This window comes from Bipolaris victoriae (assembly GCF_000527765.1).
Source record: "Bipolaris victoriae FI3 unplaced genomic scaffold scaffold_21, whole genome shotgun sequence".
NCBI lineage: Eukaryota > Fungi > Ascomycota > Dothideomycetes > Pleosporales > Pleosporaceae > Bipolaris > Bipolaris victoriae.
Window position 1 is genome coordinate 180,104 of NW_014575371.1, and position 19,516 is coordinate 199,619.

Sequence of the window (19,516 nt, forward strand, 5' to 3'; positions counted from 1 at the left end):
TGCAGAATCACCTTTGCGTTCTGGTTCTATCCGGCCGTTTCCGCACTGCTCAGCTCAGCATCACGCTCGGCATCTCGAATCTTCCATACCGAGGCGCAACAAAAGGTGCCCCACGCCCCGCCGCCTACCAATCATCGAAGCCTAACTCCGCTCTCACTTCCGCTCGACGGTCCCCCAGCCTCGCTCCCGACTACCTTGTTGACTGCGCCGCTATGCCTCCGCCAGGCAACGAATACGCCGCCGAGCAACTCAAAAACTCCGGCAACAAATGCTTCAAAAATGGCGACTATGAAGGGGCAGAGACACTGTACTCTCAGGCAATCCAGAAAAACTCGGCCAACCCGCTCCTTTTTACCAATCGCGCAAATGCGAGGCTAAAGATGGAAAAATGGGAGGGTGTTATTGACGATTGCATTCGGAGTATTGAACTCTTGAAAGACAACATGAAAGCTTTTTTCTACTTGGGTACGTATGATTGTCTTGACGCGGTCCCGTCTAGTCTCCTGACCACGTCGAGCATAAAGGCGTGATATTAACTTAGGTCCTTGGGCTAATCGGTGTGTATATAGCGCAAGCACAACTCGCCATCAACCACCCGAATGAGGCGCTATCATCTGCCCTTATGGCATACGAGTTATGTACCACATCGGCGCAACAAACCTCCAATGCCGCCACCATATCTGCCCTAGTCCTGAAGTGTAAAAAGGCCAAATGGGACATTCGGGAACGGGAGCGCATAAGAAGACGGGGTGATCTTCTCTCAGATCTTGAGTCTATGTTAGAGATACAATACAAAAAAGAAATGGACGAGATAGATGCTCGCATGGAGGCTGGGGAAACCAGTCGAACAGACGGGCAAGAAGAGAAGGCAGAGCTGAAACAAGAATTCGAAAAGAAGCGCGATGATCTGCGAACGGCATTTGCCATTTCAGATCCCGCCAACCAACAGAAACGTGAAGTGCCGGACTACCTTGTTGACGGCATTACGTTTGAAATTATGCACGACCCGGTAGTCACAAAGAACGGTCGGTCGTACGAGCGCGCGACCCTGATTGAGCATCTGAAGCGCAGCCCTACCGACCCGCTTACCCGAGAGACACTTACAATCAGCGACCTGAGACCGAACATTGCACTCAAAGAAGCTTGTGAAGAGTTTATGAGTGCAAACTCTGGGTGGGTGTATGATTGGTAGGTTTGCGAGAATTTATTGGCCAACGATTAACTTGGTAGGTATGTTGCATGTGGAGTTACGTGTTGTGATTGAAGAGAATTGGGACGCAGTTGCTGACAATGCTACAGTGAGGATGGTGAAATGGATAGAGATGCACGTTGGGCGCATCTTTCATCAAGCTAAGCTTTATAATTCCTTTAAAATTCTTCATCTAGCTGAGATTGTCTTATTTGCATCATGAGGCGTTAGTTGGCAGTACATTCCTCTTGCGTACGTATTATTTAGACAGCATTGAGCGTCGTTGAATCAGTCATAGCTTTATACCCATGATTTTGCCCCTTTTGTTGGTGTGTTTGTCCTCTTCTTTACGTTTACTGTTTTTCGAATTCTCGTACAACTAGATTCAAGGATTCGGATAGAATTCGAGACTGCGCTCAAAGTAGCAAGCGAATGTCGTTCAACATGCAACCATATGTACGGAGAAAACAGCGACTTTTCAGCATGTCCGCACTGACAAGGAAAACAATCAAACCGGGTTCGAAACAGGAAGTTTTCTGCTCATACATATCGTAGACTGTTAATGAATATTCTATCTCGCATTCGTTAAGCTTGGCTTCGCTCTTGCAACATCCTGCCACGTTCCTCCTTCCCAACTTCTCACGGGCATGGCGTCTCACCTACTTGAAGATAGCGCCTTGGCACAGCGCTCTTTCCTTGGTGTAGCTGGTGTTCACTCTCACCTAGCTATCTTGTCGTGTGACCATAGTATTCAGAATCCTTCACCGTACAATTTGTCCAACTCTTTCGAATACTTTCCCAGCATATCAACCTTTCTGACACTCCCTTTTGCCGTCTTCAGGAAAGGCTCTTGCGCAACGATAACCATGTCTTTGGTAACCCGTGCGTAAAGCGGTGAGTCCACGTTGACTTCCTCAATTCTTTCCCATACATCATCCAGCTTGAATCCTTCCTCCAGCCTGACGATCAGCGAAGCTTTCGGCCGACGTGTCCCTACAATCAGAGCTTCAGCGATACCAGGGTGCGACGCAATACGCTGTTCAGCGACAGTAGGGAAGAACTTTTCGTTGGAGAGGAAGACCAGCAGGTCGTCTGTACGGCCGTGATGTTTCCACATATCCGGAGATTTTTGAGATCTTAGGAATAGGTCGCCCATGCTTTTCTCCTGGAGGTCAGGAAAGCATCTGAACAAAGGTTGCACATATCCATCCAAGTCCTCACCGTTGTTTCGCACCATAACGGCTTCGTACACTGTTTGACCAGCATCCTCGGAAACAGGGCGGAATTGCAAGTTAAGTGCCGGGTGGGGAGTCACATATTCCCATCTTCCATCAAGTTTCATATCATCGTCGGTTCGCAGGATGGTGGGCCAAATGCCTTGCTCGGTGGACCCAATTCCACAGACTAGATGTGTTCTGTCTACTATGATGTCGCCAGCTGTGCGAGATACACTTCCGCCGCCATATCGCAACGAGTGGCTCCTTTGGACAATCTGATCGAGTTTCGCAGGGTGCTTGGCCACATACTCTATAAACGTCGGCATCACCGACACACAATCTACCACCTTCTGCGATGTCTCAGTCGCACTTCCGCTCGTAACTGTTCTCTCTGTGTGCAGAAATTCTAGAGCCGCTATGGTACGATCCACGTTTGCTTCTGGTGTTGCTCCCGGTTGCGAATAGATGGGTTTTGTGCCCAATAGCAAAGGGTACAGAACCATATTAAAGATTCCGCTTGCATGAAAGGGAGGACCAGTCACCAGTAATCGCCCTCGCTGATCATTTTGGTAGCGTATATGATAGTCATGACGGGTAAAACCGGCTGGTAATGGGAGGTTGAGTGTCTGCGATTGACTTGCAATCCAGTCGTGTGTCCACAGTACTGGCTTAGGAAATCCCGTTGTGCCGGATGTATCTGCGTTGCCAAAGGTAAGCTCTTCATTCTCAGTCGCTTTTTCAAGCAGCAAGTTAAAGCAAGTGAAAGTATGTTGTCAACTTACGTACACATATCGCAGGCTCGTCTTTACAAGTCGCAAACGTCTTGGTAAAAGGATATGCTGCTACTCTCTCTGCGAACAGCTGATCCACACTTGGTGCTTGAAGTTTTGTTATCCCACCTTTGCTCTTCTCTAAGATCTCTGCTTCGACAGGATACGGCGTCTCGGGGCTCAGCAGGACTTTCGCATCTATGGTTTCGATCAACTTTCCCAAGGCTTCAGATCCATACCGTGGCGAAGGGAAGAGCATCTATCATTTCCTATCAATCCTGTTTCTAACAAAGATGGTGAGAGTAATGGACGACAGGCTTACTTTGTATCCAGCAACTACACTCCCTAGACATAACACTGCATACCGGATATCGTTTGGCCCCATGTATACCAATGTCTTATTTCCATTCTTTTGCTCCTCTGCTAGCTTCCCTACGTTTTGGTCGATCCACCACGCAAACGCATTGACGGCATTAGCTACCTCTGCAAATGTGAACCTGCGATATCCTTTCGATATATCATCGGGATCACGCGGAAACCAGGCATAATAAAGAGAAGGGTACTGGTCAGCAATCGAAGACAGAAGAGCTGGAAGCAGAGTATGATGGCGGATTGGCCAGGAGTTGGGACGAGCTGACATGATTATCCTGAAATGATTTGAGTGATAGTCAACAATGAAACAAAAGAGCTTGTGGTTCAACAAGTACATATATACACAAAGAAACAAGAACATCGATAACGTCAATATTACCAAGGTAATACATTAGCTTTCTGGGACGATGACATGTAAGCATAGTACCCCGCACAGGATGCTGGGTCCTCCTTGTGCAAAACCATATGTCCAGTACTACCCCATAGGTACATCGTGACAGCGCATCTTGGCGCGTATGTACTACACAGGGTACGTATTCCGTACACTGTACAACCTGCCATGGATTTTGGCCTTGTGTGGACCCAAGCTAGCAAGGTTACCCCAATCACCTTGTTCACAATTGCCGAGATATTACCTGCAACAGCAAACGTTAAATTTAAAGTTCGTCGCATTCGAGAGGGTTACGTAAACCTTGGAACCGTTCATTCCGTGTGTTTAGTTCAAATCCTCGTATACGCGTGATAGGGCTACGTATGATATGTGCGCCTGCGCCTGGTATCCGATGACTAGTGTAAGCACTAAAAACTGTGGGTACGCTTCACATGTTCTGAGGTCCCGCAAGGATGTCACTATATGGTTTTTCTTTTAAACAAGGATATTACAAAGCGCTGACATGTAAGTGCATTGACTCGGGCGGGACTTGTAAGAGCAACGAATCGGCTTTTCCGTTCGGCAATTGTAGGTTTAGTATGTACATGAGATTAATCAAAAAGCTTTTCTTTCCCTCTAGCTCTGACGTGGTCTTTAAACGTTTCCGGATAGTTGCTGTTTCCATCCTGCAGGACAAGTACCTGTACAAGCCAGTCCACTGTCGCTGTTGAAATTGCTGCAAAGGATCTTGGATTGCCCGCCATTCATTGGCTTGATGTTGATATCCTTGAACTGGAGACCCGTGCAAGGCGTGCTCTTACTGCAATAGATGGCCGCGGCGACATTGTACCTCGAGGTACCCGTGATGTTTTGCCAAGTAATGTCGGAGATTTTGAGGTGCGAATCATCGCATTTGTTGTACGTGTAGATGCACGGTGTGACGTATATGGGCTGGTTGACATCGACTATGTGGAAGTTGCGGAATGTCACATTCCTGACGTATCCTTGGCCTGGGTACGTCTTAATCCATGCAGCGTTGGAACTGTACAAGGCTTGGATATCTTCGAAGACGACGTTTTCGACTGTCTCGGGGATGTTGGGTGGGTTGCCCATGGATCCGATGACCATGGCGCCTGAGCCGTTGCATGTGGCGTTCTTGACATAGACATTTGTGCTGTTTCCTTTGATGGAGATGCAGTCCTAGGAAGGAACGGTCAGACTTGTGTATATGGTGAGGCAAGATCGACGGGGGAAGACTTACATCGCCGCAGGTAACAACCCAGTTCTTGAGTACAATGTCCCGTGAGTTCCAGCTGTCGAAGCCATCGGTGTTGACGGTGCCCCACTGCGAGTCGGAGACGGCCTTCATGTCCAAGTTTGTCATTGTGATGTTTTGCGAGTAAGCGACAAATGTGTGCCTGTGATGTTAGGAACAATGCTGGTTCAAAGGTAGAGCACTAAAACTTACCAGAATTGCACCTTTCTCCAAGTGATTCCGTCAACCACGGCGTTCTTCGCATGCCATAGGGTCAGGCTGATAGGCCTACCAGCCATGTTGGCTCCATTTTTGTTGGCGTCGTACCACACCTGGCCGTTGCCATCAAACAACGCCTGGCCATGGCCCAGAACCGAGAAGTTCTCGCCTCCCAAGCGGAATGCCGTGCTTCTCTGCTGGAAGACGACACTGACACTGTTCTTAACCCAGTATTGGATATCGGGGGTCCAAGTGAGTTTGCCGCGGATATTGATCTCACAATTTTTGAGATTGAGGACGTCGATGACTTTGCCGATGGTGAAGTTACCGGCTGTGATGTCAATCCTTCCGTTTTGCCCACACTGCTTGAAGGCATCGAGGATGGAGTCGCTATCATCAGCTGATCCTGAGGGGGTGACCGTGCATACTGAGCCCACCTTGGTCATGGCACTCAAGGCCGGTGTAGCAATCAGGCATAGCTGTGCAAGCTTGGTCAGAAGCATCTTGAAAACGAGTGAATGAATGGATCAGTGAGTGATAAGCTTTTACAGGGCATAGCTTGGCTATATATCAAGACTTAGTAGAAAGGCTTAGTACTGAGATGCTGGGGTCCCTGAGGTGGAGGTATGCCTGCAAATACCTCCGTTGCACAGTGCCTATACAGAAAGGGGAAATTCAAGTACGATCATTTGGACATTGACAAGAGGCTATTGGTGCGAATACTTGACTAGTGTCCCGTACTCCGCAGAGTCAGCCAATTTACCCAGTCAGTGCTCGGCTTTTTAGGAGCTGGCAATTTATCTGATAGTGTCTATTTCGTTCTCTAGGTTCTGGAAAGAGTTTGATGCCGCACCACGAGCAGGCATGGCCGTTTGCAATTAGTGCAAATAATGGCACATGGCTGTCCGGAGGCACTGTGAAACATTCTAGTCAGATATTAGCTGGTTACAGGTCGTGTCAGAGTGTCAGAGTAAGCGGCCAGGCGACAGCAGGATAGCAGATTGGCGTGATAAGAACCTAAGAATAACCAAAGAGACAACAAAAAGGTCTGTAAGCGACAGGTACGGGAGTCTGACAGATCTGAGGACATGGATGTTGGGTGAGCAGGTCAAGGGGTCTTGCGGCAAGGCATGTTAGGGTAGAAACGGGACGGGATGCCAAGCCCACGTCACTGGATGTTTCCGAGATTCGCGGCTCCAAACACCCGTAACTTGTAGTTTGTACAATCGTTCATCCGAGCGATTGCCCAGCCATTGAAAGTCGCACGGGCTGCGCACGACACTCTTGATGATGAACAGTGCCGTCAGCCTGCGGGCTCTGCGCGTCCGGCCCTCGATACCGCGTCATCGCCTGACCCATCGCTCGCTGTTGCAGACACCGACGAGATATGCTACTACATCGACAACGGCCACCGAAGCCGCGACAAATGTCCGATCGGCTGGGACCCGCACGAAGAACTTTATTTACGGAACTCTATTGGCCGTGGGGGGAACGTTTGGATACCTGTACGTTACGGACACGCGCGCCAGTATCCACCAATGGCTCCTCGTACCTGCGCTACGAGTGATATACCCAGACGGCGAGGACGCACACCACGCCGGCACCCGGATGCTCAAGGTGTTGCATAGTTTTGGAATCAATCCTAGGGAGCGTGGCGTAGCCGACTCGCAGGGTGACCTGGCAGTCGAGGTCTTTGGTCACACGTTGAACAACCCCATTGGAACATCTGCGGGCATTGACAAGGGCGCCGAGGTTCCAACGCCACTGTTCGATCTGGGCGCGGGTGTAGTCGAGGTTGGAGCTATCACATTAATGCCGCAAGAAGGCAACCCCAAGCCGCGTGTCTTCAGGATCCCCAGCCAGAACGCGCTCATTAACCGCTATGGATTCAACTCAGAGGGCGCAGAGCTGGTTGCTTCAAGACTTCGACAACGCGTGCGAGAGTTTGCATATCATGCTGGCCTGGGGCTCGACGAGGATGCCGAACGACGGGTGCTAGATGGTGAGGCTGGTGTACCGCCTGGCTCGCTTCACAAAGGGCGCCTCATGGCCGTGCAAGTCGCAAAGAACAAGACGACTTCTGAGAACGACATTGAATCCGTCGTTCGCGACTATGCCACCGCCGTTGGATACGTAGGAAAGTATGCGGATATCCTTGTAGTCAACGTCTCGTCGCCCAACACCCCAGGCCTCCGTACCCTCCAAAATGTCGAACCGTTGACAAAGCTTCTCTCGGGTGTTATTAGCGCCGTCAAGAAGATTGACCGTAAGACCAAGCCCGCCGTCATGGTCAAGGTCAGTCCAGACGAAGACTCGGAAGAACAGATATCAGGTATTTGCGAGGCCGTGTGGGACTCTGGTGTCGATGGTGTCATTGTTGGTAACACAACCAAGAAGCGGCCAGACCCGCTTCCTAAGGGCTACTTTCTGTCTCAATCAGAGGCCAACATTCTACTTGAACAGGGTGGATACTCGGGCCCCCAGATGTTCGAGCGCACTCTGGCTCTGGTAAAGAAATACCGAAAGGCACTTGATGAAGGCCCAAAGCACATCACCCTCCCCACGCAACCTGAAGAAATCAAGCCTTCCGCTGAACAAGGCTCAGGTGACGACTCAACCAAATCCTCGATGACCAAGGCCACCCTCGGTCTCGACCAACCTGCTCCTAAACCCGCATCTTCAGATTTTGACGACATCTCCGAATCTGCACCTCTTGTCACCCTGCAATCTACACCCAAGGTAGCGCCTGCACCCGACGCCCCACGTAAGGTCATTTTCGCAACCGGAGGAATCACCAATGGCCGACAGGCACGTGAAGTTCTCGACGCTGGTGCAAGTGTAGCACAGGTCTACACTGCCATGATTTATGGCGGTGCAGGCACGATTACTAGGATCAAGCAGGAGATGAGGGACGATGCCAAGGCACAAAAGACCATTACTAAGTCTTAGTATATGGAACTCATTAGTGACGATTGGTGTTAGACCATATATGTTGTTTATACCAAGATTTCAAGCGTGTTTACTTTAGCTTAAATAAAAATAGACGTGTACCATGTTTCCAAAGAAAGTAAAAAGTAATCCTTGTTCCCTAGTTCGCAACTCGAAGGTTATATGTACACCAATCCCAAAACACCAAAAAGGACAAGCCATATATATACACATGTCTCTTCTGCTCTTTTTCCGTAAGCTTAAGCGGCTTAAGCACCAATCTTGCTCTCAAGGAACTCCGGCGCAGGACCCGCAGCTTCATCAAAGTAGGTAAAGTGCGCGGCGGTAACGGTAAGAGTACCAGAGCACACCAAATCACCCATGGCGCAGAACACCTTTACGTTATCAGCAGGGTACGACTGGATGCCGCCATTGTTCTGCTTGTTCTTTGTGTATCCGAACAGCACAACGCCCTTGACCTGGGCGCGAACGGTCTCGGAGAGCTTGGGAATTGCGCCGGCGATGACCGCAGTACCTTGACTATTCCTTGTGTTAGAAAAAGATGTACATATTGAAATTCTGGGAAAGGGGACGGGGGAAGGGAAGAAGAGTGGTATTTACCTGTAGCCACCCGACACAACGGGAGTCTCGGGGCACTTCTGGTTTGCGAGCTGGAACATCTTGACGGCTTCGTCAATGGCGCCTTGAGAAGTACCGGCTGGTAGGGCGTTGGAGAGCAAATCGGCGGCGTAGGGAGCACCGACGCCTTGGACCCAGACGCTATCTGCGCCGTATTTGCTCTTGAGCTCCCTTGCGACAATGGGGCCGGTGGAGGAACCCTAGTGACTTTTGTGAGTACTGATGTTTCGTTACTGGAATTGATTGCATGTCTGGACTTACCATGTTTCCGGACTCGCCGCTAGCTCGGGCGAATATGAAGATAGCCTTGGGGCAGGCGCCGGCCTGGCCTTGCTGGAGATCGTTGCTGGTGCTGGAGCCGAGTTGACGGGCTTCGAGGGCGGTCTCGGAGCGTGTGGTAATGGGTGATGCTACCGCCAGGGCAGTCATCATGGAGAGAGTGAGAAACTTCATCTTGATAGTATATGACGAAGAGCAATTATAAGTTGAAATGGTATGTAGAAGCGAATGTAGTCGGCAGTGATAAAGATATCAAGTGAGCTGTGCCTTGATATCCGTTTCGTTTCACGCAAAGGGCACAGATATATATACACACATTCATCTTCACCCTGCCACACCATGTCATACATCCCGACTCGTTGGTTTCCCAAGATACCCACTCACACTGTAGTACCCTAACCTCGGACATCGGGCAAGGAAAGAAAGGAGTTTCGTGTATCACTGGGTTTACGCGGACTAGGCAACGCTGATCCCCGGACAAAAAAGCACACTAAGACTGACCTTCCATCAAATAACGAGGCTATGGTGCCAGTGGGGCGTAGGCACCTCAGAATAGTGATTGGATGGTGTCCTCGTGCCAGACGGGCGCCTGTCACACCAGCCGTTACGACACCAATGGCTGTGCGCCCGGAGAATAGAGTTTACATGACATATTGACACTGCACGCCGTTCAATCGGGGAATGAAAAACGGTAAAAAGCAAGTAAATGGGTCCATTTTCTTTGCTTTTTGCTTCGAGAAAAACGGCTCGCCTAAGGGGGCGTGTCTCGTATATCGTACTATCGAGTCTATGACAGGATTGGTAGATTCCAGCCCAGTGGGTTCGTGAAGGGATTTGTAAGTTGATGTGTGTATTTGTATGAGACTGGGTTTGTAGATCATCTGCGACACACAAAAGCAATGTGCCTCGGTCCAAGAAGAGAAGAGTGCATGATAGGAGCAGGACAGGACGCCGGTAGTCGCCCGTTATCGTCCGCACCAGGCTAGCGGTCCACATATAGCAATGCCGTTCACAACCCATGTAGAAAATCCTCCGTGTCGCATGAGACGTACGAACACGCTATTCGTCATGGCAAAGTCACTGCGCTACCAAATAGCTAGTCATTCAGAAGGTATGTCCATCGGACATCAAAAGAAGGCAATCGTGATTCTGTCCACCATCAGTACTTGTCTAAAGCACCGTATGCACATATGTCCAAATCCGTAATGCCCCGGGGACAAACCGGCAAGTGTAGCCGAGGCGCATATCTATGTTAAAGTATCCGCTGATCGACTCAAGCACAGCTCTCTTGCTTGGGAATAGTCTTGTCATTGCCAAGTCCGCAATGCAACAACCCTTTAATCAGACTTCCCCCTCCTTCCTTCAGAAAAAAAAAAGACCTAGACCCATATCCGCGTGTTGCCGCGGAATCTACGCGATATGACGGGTTGAGAAAAAGAAAAGAAAACCTGCCTCAGATGCGCCCCATCGACGAACACCAGGTGGGTCCTTGCAAATCGCGACAAATTGTCTCAGGTAGATAGGACTCCTCAAACATCACATGACTGCTTTGAGATTGTTGTGCAGATGCGGCACCGCGGAGTGAATGGCTTGGCTATTCTGAATCATGAGCGATCGACCTACATGGACGTCGGCAATGTAGATCGCCAGGGCTAGTAGTGGCATTCTACCCGTAGTCCATGATGATCAGGAGCGAAGGAGGACAGGGGCTTACTAAATACGACTGCATCTAAAGCAAAACTGCCGAGGCTGTTTCCTTATTCACCGATGCAAAGGATTAATTAGGAAAAGGAACATTGTCAAACGGCCAATATAGTATTAGCTCGAAGTTTTGCTACACTGGCGATCTGGCGGCAAGAAGACCAAGATAGGTGAGAGGCCCCGCTGGCCCAACTACCAAATAGACATTAGAATTAGTACCTCCATCGTCTCGACCCCATCTGCTTGACCCACTCAGCATCCCTCTTACTCAGCTCGACTGCACTTCTCTTCTTCTTGTCACCGTGTCCTATATTAGCGGCTGTGATGTTTCCACACTCGGGTGTCTTGAGTCGCTGTCCGAATTGATCAACGGCCCAGATCAGCACTCCGTTCGACCAGCCAAAGCCTTCGACCACTTCGTACTCTCCGCCTCCACCAGCAGCATTGGTGCTCGCGTCCGAATACTTTTCGAAGATCGTCCCGTTACCTTGGGAATTGGGCAGCTGGGCGACGTCCGCTGTTGCTCCACCAGTCACACGCCAAGTGCAGTACAGAGAATCGAGATAGCGTTGTGCGAGTTGGAGGGCGAGATCTTGTGTCCAGACGTAGTCTTCGGTCGTTTGCTCGTCGTCTTCCTCACCGACCTCGAGTGGCGTGTTCAACAGACCCTGCATAAGGATATATTGTAGTGGGGGCCAGACGTTTGGCTTGTCCCATTGTTGACCAGTCACAAGATTTGTTGCTGCAATGGCGCCGTCTTGTGTTTCCAAGAGTTCCTCAATCCGGGCGTATACCCGCCGCATGGCCTTTGGATCATTCTTGATGCTGTCTGGTGCAGCGCCAGTCCAGAATGGATAGAACTGGGAGATCTCAAACCATACCTGCAGGCCCTCTGGTGCGCCCTGGAGCGAAAGGGGTGTACTAGTGTTATCCCTGAGCGTATAGATGTTCTTGCTGCTAGATGTAAGGTTGTAATCAAAGTAGCTATAGTGTTCAGGAGACCACAAGAACGTTGTCATGGCCTCGCTACGCTGTGCAGCTCGTTCAGCCCATGCTCGTGCAGCGCTGTAGTTGCCTTGGTGGCGATGGAACTCCGCAATGGTTATCTCGTTGTGGTACAGGATCGAGTTCAACTCTACTGGGATGATCTCCTTGGTGTTGAGGGAGCGAAGTGGGAAATATGTATCGGTAACAGCATCAGAAGGGTTTGCGATCCAGCGAGCAGAATAGTCCCACCCGCTTTCAGCACCTGACGCTAGATTGGAATAGAGCGTAGCTTTCTCAGAGTCGGTAAGTGGGGTCGTAACGTTGAACTTTTCGCCTTCCTTGTTGAAGTAGGTTTCATTGTTGGCAGTCACATAGTCCTCATAGAAGGATTCCGGTCGTGGTTGAGTATTCGATACGGCGTAGTGATTTAGCGAGTAGTTCCTACCGGCGCGTTCAAGCGTTACCGTACGATTAGTGACCCAAAAGTCATACTCTTGCTCGAGGATAGGCAGAGCACGTTCCAGCAACGTGTAGTTTTGCGTGTACTCTACATAAACGCGAACCATTTGGGTGAGAAGTGGTGGCTGTGATCGGTTTTCATAATATCGTCGAGCGCCATTGGGCACAAAGCCGATATCTTCGACAAGATCCAGGAAATTTTCAATGATATTCTCAGCGATTTGAGTGAATGATCCTTGAGTACGGAGAAGGCCTTCAATGATCCAGAACGAATCCCAGTAGTACGGCTCTCGGAAACGCCCACCTGCGACCACGAAGGTGCGGTTCACAGGGATGAATGAGTTTACGCAGCCAGTGCAATTTCCAGCTCCAACATATCGACGTGTCAGATCTGGCCAGATATCTATGACCTGGCGGGTGAAATCAGCTACGGTGGAGCTGTTGACGTTGTCGAGGAAGTCTGGCTGAGTCTCTAGCTGATCCGTGGGTACTTCCTCAAGTTCAGAGCCAGCTTTTCCAAAGTACTTGGACAGAAAATCATTGAGTACGGTGTCGTTCTTGATAGGCCGAGGAAGATTGGCGAAAGCAGCGAGGACTTCGTCTAATGGGCGTATTGTTGGCCTACGCTTCGTCAGAAGGTATGATAGGCATACGTTCTTGGCAGTACTCACAAGTCAACGAACGTCTTCGAATCCGTAAATGGTCTTGCAAGCTCAATCTCGCGGAGCAAATCACCATAGCAGTATATGGGAGAGTCGCAAGGCGCGATCACACTGCCATTAGTGTACAATGCATTTGCCAGAGGTGCCGCTGCCACAAAAGCTTTAGCCAACAGTCGTAACGAAGCCATTGTTTCGAGGCCAATTTTTCACCGCAACGAAAGCAAAGAGATCCCAAACGAATAATTCACGCGCCTCAGCCCCCTTTTAGCTTTTCGGCCGTGCAAGATAGGCCTGCAAAGAAACCTGCCATTGTAACCGCGAAACCCGGGTAGTTGACCGGTCTGTACACGTACGTGGCTGGGCGGTACAGCCGGAGATGCATCATTTATCCTTGGCAATTTCCCTAAGAAGTACTAAGTTCAACAATCGGACGTCAGCAAGGTTGCGCCGAAAGTGTTGGCCTGCATGGCCAATGTTGAGAAATGGGGGAATGATAGGGGTTTCCCCGCAAAATGGCTTCTGACGGCTGTCGGCAACATCTTAGTATGATGTCATCGCCGTCAGTCCCGACGCTGAACCACGGAACGCTGAGATCGGCTCAGGTACCTGGTCGGCGTCTCTTGCATTCTGCAAAAAAAACTAAGTTAGAAAGCACTGAAAGTCTTCTGAAAAACACCGTCTACAGCTTTCGAGACAATATCATATTGGTGCAACGAGTTTAAACGTGACCGCACATCCCGTCGGATGCTGCCTTGACTCGCACCACGGGCACTATTATGTCATAAAAATAAGGTCGGGATCTTGGATGGGAATTCCACTAAGCCGCGGAATATCGGTAGATATCTGCTTTTCCACGCACTGATCTCAGCGTAGTCTGGACGCCACACGACAGAGTAGGCAGCTTACAGCAACCAACCAACCAAGATCGCTATCATGCTACTCTAGTTCGGATTATGCAATGCAAAATCCGGCTAGCAAGTCATTTGTCAAGAGAAACTGAATTTGTGGCGTGGAGAAGGCCGTGAGAAAGGGATGACCATATTTTTGGTATAGCTCCGAGGAACCATAAGGGATTGTAAATTATTTACTTACTCCCACGCCTTGTGTCAGCTGACACGGAAATCTTCGCATTTTCACTGCTCACCACCTCAAATTTTACCCAAATGATAAACTTTATGCGAAAACCCTGACGCGTATAGGCCGGTCAACCAACAGCACATCTTCATATCTCGAGGTTCTTGTGGTGCGCATTCGACCAGCTTACTCCCACACAAGCTCAATCTTACCACCCTTGACTTTCGAATTGAACCACTCATAAATCTCCACCTCCTTTTGAACTGCTCTTGCTCCATCCAAGACCCCAGTCTTGGCCAATCTCTCGGTCGCAAACTGTAACTCCATGGTAGCCAAGTTTCTAGCGATGCACGCTCGACTTCCCGCACCAAAAGCAAACCAGGATTTTGACATGTCTTCAGTGGTGTTCAACCATCTTTCTGGAATGAACTCTTGGGGCTGGGGAAAGACTTCAGGATTGAAGTGCAGTTCGTATGCCGAACAACCAATGAGTGAGCCAGCGGGGAAGTAGGTTCCCTTGAATGTCCAACCACCAGCCGGTACGACGTGAGGTAGGCGCGTAGGGTTTGCCATGCTAAGCCGAAGACCTTCTTTGACGACAGCGTTGAGATAAGGAAGTGCCTGAGCGTCCTGCGCATCGGGTCCCAGGGCGGCATTCTTGGTAAACTCCTCCTTTAGTCTTTGATACTTTTCGGGATGCAGCACAAGGCTGCGCATTATCGTAGCTAGATTCATGCCTGTAGAATCTGTCCCAGCGAAGATGAGATCTTTGCACTGCGCTCTGACTTCTGAATCGCTCAGCCCTATTGCCAGCAAACGTCCCGGGTATGTCGTTGATTTCGAGGTCGTATTCCCAACCAGTGTAGCAACAAACTTGTCGACCAGTGACATGCTATCGTCTGTCTCGCGATCAGGCGCCCATTTTTCTACAGCCCATTCTAGCCAAACAAATGCAATGTTTGGAAGGTAAAAGAAGCGGCCTACTGCCACAAACGCATCCACAAATGCGCTGACACTCAAAACCGGCCCTTTTTCGCTAACGCCGTCATAGTTTTCTCGAAATAGGTGGGTAGATACCGCATCGACCGCCAAGCTTCGTGTGAGATTGAGCACATTGACAGGTCTCTTTGTCTTTGCTTCTTCCTTCAGTCGGTCCACCATACAGTTTACACATCCCCATATAGCCTGTTCATTCTCACGCAAAGACTTGGTTGAAAAGAGTGGCAGTACTGCTTTCGCCCTGTGAGCCCTATAATCCTGATTGGTAGTGGAAAAGATAGTTTTGTGGCCATCAATGTCAAAGTTTGCGTAGCATTTTGCTTTCGGGAAACCCCCTTTCGATACGTATATTGCGGGTATGCCATCGGCGTCACTCAGGTCAACCTCATTGGGTGAAACTCGGACGTATGGACCGTATTGTTGGTGAAGCTTGTGAATGACGCTTGCTTCATCACCGATGTAAGCATGATAGTGGAGCCAGAGAGATGTCAACTTGGACAATATGGGCCCGGGAATATGTGCAAGCGGATGAAAGTAGACGCGGTAGATTGAACGAATGAATAGTATAAGAAAAGGAGTCAGAGTGACTGCCAAGGCCACGTGAGCGCCTATGACACCAAATATCAAGTCTTGGAGCGCCATTGAGGTGTAGAATGTAGGAACACTACAACGAGGCTCTTGCGGGGCCTCTTAGCCTTATATAGGCGGTGGTTGGTTGAGTCACTGTGATGGTCAGTGGGGCATACCTATCAGCTGCGATAAGCGGAAATAAGGGCCCTCCCACCATCTCGTACTCCCAACAACTTCTGTTCATCCTTGCAGTTCATTACAATTCAAAATATACTCTACCAGTCTCAGTCAAGTGGTTATCGGAATGACTATTCCGAATTGTCGTGATCCTCACCCAAATATCATGGTACCTTCTGCAGCACTATTAAGGCTAGGTCGAGCAGTCAATGTCACTTTACTTCGTCAGCATCCGATTACAATGAATACATATGACCATCTACTCAGTATCTCGATAACCGGGTACATAGATTCAGTAGAGAACTAACCCATTTCTACGATTTCCTACAACAAAGGAACACAGAAATAAGGTGCAATTCCTACCGATCTTACTACTCAGCCCGAAAACCAAAACAGAAATCTCTGGGAAGGAAAACCCCCTGTATCCAAGACCAATTCCAATCCATCAACAGCTCAGATGGCAACTCTACTCCCCAAGATGCTATTTCGTCGTCCAACAAGCTTTGTCTTAGCGTTCAACATAAACACCTACATCGCGTTAGCCTCAACACAATCGACCCTTCTCGAACAAAACGTAGAGAAACTTACTGTCGACATTAGGGTTGTAAACGACCTTATACTGGTCGTTCTTGAGATAGCACATGCCACCATCCCAAGCCCCAGCAACCCAAGTCGCAGCAACGCAGCCCTTCAAGATCGAGCACAGATTTGCGCACTCACTAAGAGTCTTGGACTGTGAAATACCAATGTCGCCACCATTGAAGTCGTAGTTACAGCGACTAATATAGGACTGGCCATTGGTCTTGAAGCGGCAGTAGTCGTCGTTAGGACATTTGATCTCGGTCTCGCAGACGGAGCTGCCGGGAGCAGGCTCCAGCTCGGTCGCTGGCTTGGATTGGGTGCCAGCATTGACGTTGTCGGTTCTTCATGGTGATCAGTTGTGGGTATGGCGGTGCTAAGGGTGTACCTACGATATACGGGGCACGCCAAAGTCCTTGCCGAGAAGGTAGCAAAAGTTGTCCTTCATGTTGAAAGCAGTGCAGTGCGTGTGGCGAGCGCATGCATCGGCGCAGTCAACAAAGATGTTGGCCTACATCGCGTGTGGAAACTCGTGAGTATTTTTATTTCTCCTTGCAAATATTTGAGGCTGGATTTACCTGGGCAATGCCAACGATGGGACCACTGAAGTCAATGGCGCAGTTCAGTTTAAAGACACCGCCATTAGTGGCAGTGGAGACACAGCCGTTCCATCGGGGGCAGGTAGGCTGAGCAGGACAGTTCTTGTTCTGTCGGGAATCAAGTACCGCAAGAGCTGCCGTAGCGTTAACCAGTATGCCGTACTGGAATGCATGGTTAGAAGTGCAATTGATTGGAAACTTCTCGTACTTTCGTGTTGATCAAACAGTTTCATGCGATTATACGGAGCCGAATAGACATTGAGGTTCTTACTCACCATCTTGAAGTAGTCCAAGAGAATAGATCAGGAAACTGTGCTGGTGAGGATAGGCTTCGAAGTGAACAAACCAACTACGAGCACAAAGACGCATTATATACACATGAAGGCTGTCTCGCCCCTTGATCATTGTAGTCACCTCAACAGATATGCCAGTAAGTCAACTAATTTACTACCATGGATCACAGTGGTCCGGAGCGAGTGAGATGTGTTTGAGCACTCAAGAATGACAACGATCATAACCAGACTTCAGGTTGAGAAACTATGACGCGACAGAATAACGTCTAAATTCCTTGAACCCTTTATATGATTTCAGAACTCCAGCTACTATTAGCAAATAATGTGCCTGGTTTTGAGTAATCTAGGGTGTAGCCGCCCCGTATATAGGCCCACCGAAAGTACTCATTCAACCCACTATTCACATCTCTCTTCCATTCAAAGATATCCCAAAGACCATCACCTTCATTGTCATAGAAGGCACGGGCGCGCTCCACATCGTTTACAAGGACGCTCATACCGTCAACGTCAGGTGGGTGCGTAGTAAAGTTGAACGTCACAAATAGAGCATCATTTTCTACCTCAATGAGTGGTTCCATTATCTGCGGGACCACCGACTCGAATTTTGCATCGGCACGCAGAGCTGCAGAAGTTTGCAACACGGAATCGAAATCCCATCGCGCTATGCCGTTCAAAAAAAGACCGAGCAAGAGACCTTGAAAGAACAGCGAAGGCCGCGTCTGGAGACTCGTCCCGGGAAGTAGCAAAAGTGCCAGAATGTAATGGTGGATCCGCAAGTTGACACCTGGAATCATCAGACAGACAATGATTGCCAGGATGAACAGGCCATACAGGCCCAGATAGCGGATCAGGCGGCCTTCGAGCCAGAAACAGTATGCCTGACCCACTACAATCACAACCAACACCAAGACGATGATTGCCAACGCCAGCTTTGCGCCAGGCTGCTGCTCGAGATCATGAGCGGTGAGTCGCGAAATCGGAATCCAGTCAAACGTATAATTTGACAATGCGCCAATCCAAAAGCCTCCAAGCCAGAACACAGCCTTTTCGATGTGGGCACTCAATCCAGCTAGCGTCCGCTTGATTGTGGTGGAGTACATTACCACCATTACGAACATGGCTGGCAACAGACGCTTTGCGAACATTGAAATGTGATCTGGCAAGACTGTCGTATTGAGATGCAGTGCCGGCGGCGGGTCGGAGACGAAGCTCACATGAGCGAAAATCAGTGTGAAGATGGGAAAGAAAATTTTCGGCGAAGAGGAAAATATGGCGAGTACAACTGTAGAGAGGATCGTGATGGGGAGCAAGGCTGAGCGGGGATCAGCTGGTGGCCGAAATCCGTCGTCGAACACGACAGAGAAGGAGAGCGGAAAGTACGAGTCGAAGGGAATAGACTCGATACCATGGTGCTTTGTGCCAGCAAAATTGTCATGGCCTCCCATGAGCTTGATACGGCCACCGCCGCCTCGGTGGTCATCGACAATCCCCGCGTGGATAGCTGCGGCGCATAGAAAGCTGTCACCGCGATAAAGTCCCGTTCCGACGACCAAAGGACGGTAGTTGACTTGAAGCGGTCCAACGGTATGCGGATTCAGAAGCTGTACATCTCTGCACTTTGCCGGGCATTGGAAAGCAAAGGAATGGTTGCTAAACGGACGACAGTCGATGCCGTCGATTCCGCATTCATTCTTGCGTTCCCACAATGTATCGACGCAACCTAGGCTGATTACATTGTTGCCATCGCCATCCTGCAGCGGCAACTGGGCAGTCAGAAACCAGGTGAAGATAAGGAGCCAGGGAAGTAGCACGGCAACGAGTGAGATGGGCCTGTTGAGTCGCTGGCTTTCAAGCCACTCGACCGGGCCGTTTTGAATCCATGGGAAATACGGGTCGATGCTTTGAATCCGAGGAGGTTGCGGCCCGCGCAAAAAGTCCAGAAAGCGTTGTCGACGCGTACGTAGCTTTTTTGATGCTGGAGGAACAGTTTCTTCAAAGTCCATCTCTTCTCTTAGTAAGTGTGCCTCTTCATCTCCATCGACCGCGTGGTCTCTGTCGTCGTCGGCCTCATTGTCAAGTTGGGCCTCGGCATCTTCCTTTTGCAGAGGTTTCCGCATATTGATTTCTAGATATTTTGAACGTTACAGAAAAAGAAAAGAAAAGAACTGTCAACAAGAG

At 49.6% G+C, this 19,516-nt stretch overlaps 9 protein-coding genes across 9 annotated transcripts; 2 read left to right on the top strand and 7 right to left on the bottom strand.

Moving 5' to 3' along the window:
* Positions 1 to 212: 212 nt before the first annotated feature.
* COCVIDRAFT_24555 (hypothetical protein) lies at positions 213 to 1,354 on the top strand (the record flags this gene model as incomplete). Its single annotated transcript, XM_014703573.1, has 3 exons — positions 213 to 465; positions 570 to 1,188; positions 1,300 to 1,354. The coding sequence occupies 3 exons, from the start codon at positions 213 to 215 to the stop codon at positions 1,352 to 1,354; spliced, it is 927 nt and encodes a 308-aa protein (XP_014559059.1).
* Positions 1,355 to 1,940: 586 nt separating this feature from the next.
* On the bottom strand, positions 1,941 to 3,816 carry COCVIDRAFT_35652 (hypothetical protein; the record flags this gene model as incomplete). The annotated part of the gene is made up of 3 exons (XM_014703629.1): positions 1,941 to 3,103; positions 3,189 to 3,435; positions 3,499 to 3,816. The coding sequence occupies 3 exons, from the start codon at positions 3,814 to 3,816 to the stop codon at positions 1,941 to 1,943; spliced, it is 1,728 nt and encodes a 575-aa protein (XP_014559115.1).
* Positions 3,817 to 4,572: 756 nt separating this feature from the next.
* On the bottom strand, positions 4,573 to 5,895 carry COCVIDRAFT_92688 (glycoside hydrolase family 28 protein; the record flags this gene model as incomplete). Its single annotated transcript, XM_014703630.1, has 3 exons — positions 4,573 to 5,118; positions 5,180 to 5,336; positions 5,387 to 5,895. 3 exons carry the CDS (start codon positions 5,893 to 5,895, stop codon positions 4,573 to 4,575), a joined length of 1,212 nt encoding a protein of 403 aa, XP_014559116.1.
* Positions 5,896 to 6,679: 784 nt separating this feature from the next.
* COCVIDRAFT_92855 (hypothetical protein) lies at positions 6,680 to 8,341 on the top strand (the record flags this gene model as incomplete). Its single annotated transcript, XM_014703631.1, has 1 exon — positions 6,680 to 8,341. The coding sequence occupies one exon, from the start codon at positions 6,680 to 6,682 to the stop codon at positions 8,339 to 8,341; it is 1,662 nt and encodes a 553-aa protein (XP_014559117.1).
* A 248-nt stretch (positions 8,342 to 8,589) lies between these two features.
* Positions 8,590 to 9,412, bottom strand: COCVIDRAFT_92689 (carbohydrate esterase family 5 protein; the record flags this gene model as incomplete). Its single annotated transcript, XM_014703632.1, has 3 exons — positions 8,590 to 8,860; positions 8,942 to 9,159; positions 9,221 to 9,412. 3 exons carry the CDS (start codon positions 9,410 to 9,412, stop codon positions 8,590 to 8,592), a joined length of 681 nt encoding a protein of 226 aa, XP_014559118.1.
* Positions 9,413 to 11,151: 1,739 nt separating this feature from the next.
* Positions 11,152 to 13,235, bottom strand: COCVIDRAFT_35655 (glycoside hydrolase family 37 protein; the record flags this gene model as incomplete). The annotated part of the gene is made up of 2 exons (XM_014703633.1): positions 11,152 to 13,006; positions 13,057 to 13,235. 2 exons carry the CDS (start codon positions 13,233 to 13,235, stop codon positions 11,152 to 11,154), a joined length of 2,034 nt encoding a protein of 677 aa, XP_014559119.1.
* Positions 13,236 to 14,307: 1,072 nt separating this feature from the next.
* COCVIDRAFT_13940 (hypothetical protein) lies at positions 14,308 to 15,762 on the bottom strand (the record flags this gene model as incomplete). Its single annotated transcript, XM_014703543.1, has 1 exon — positions 14,308 to 15,762. One exon carries the CDS (start codon positions 15,760 to 15,762, stop codon positions 14,308 to 14,310), a length of 1,455 nt encoding a protein of 484 aa, XP_014559029.1.
* Positions 15,763 to 16,411: 649 nt separating this feature from the next.
* Positions 16,412 to 17,210, bottom strand: COCVIDRAFT_92763 (hypothetical protein; the record flags this gene model as incomplete). The annotated part of the gene is made up of 3 exons (XM_014703634.1): positions 16,412 to 16,790; positions 16,839 to 16,957; positions 17,025 to 17,210. Coding segments are annotated over 3 exons (684 nt in total), but the record flags the coding sequence as incomplete, so codon positions are not given.
* A 412-nt stretch (positions 17,211 to 17,622) lies between these two features.
* Positions 17,623 to 19,455, bottom strand: COCVIDRAFT_13942 (hypothetical protein; the record flags this gene model as incomplete). Its single annotated transcript, XM_014703544.1, has 1 exon — positions 17,623 to 19,455. One exon carries the CDS (start codon positions 19,453 to 19,455, stop codon positions 17,623 to 17,625), a length of 1,833 nt encoding a protein of 610 aa, XP_014559030.1.
* Between the last annotated feature and the right edge of the window lie 61 nt (positions 19,456 to 19,516).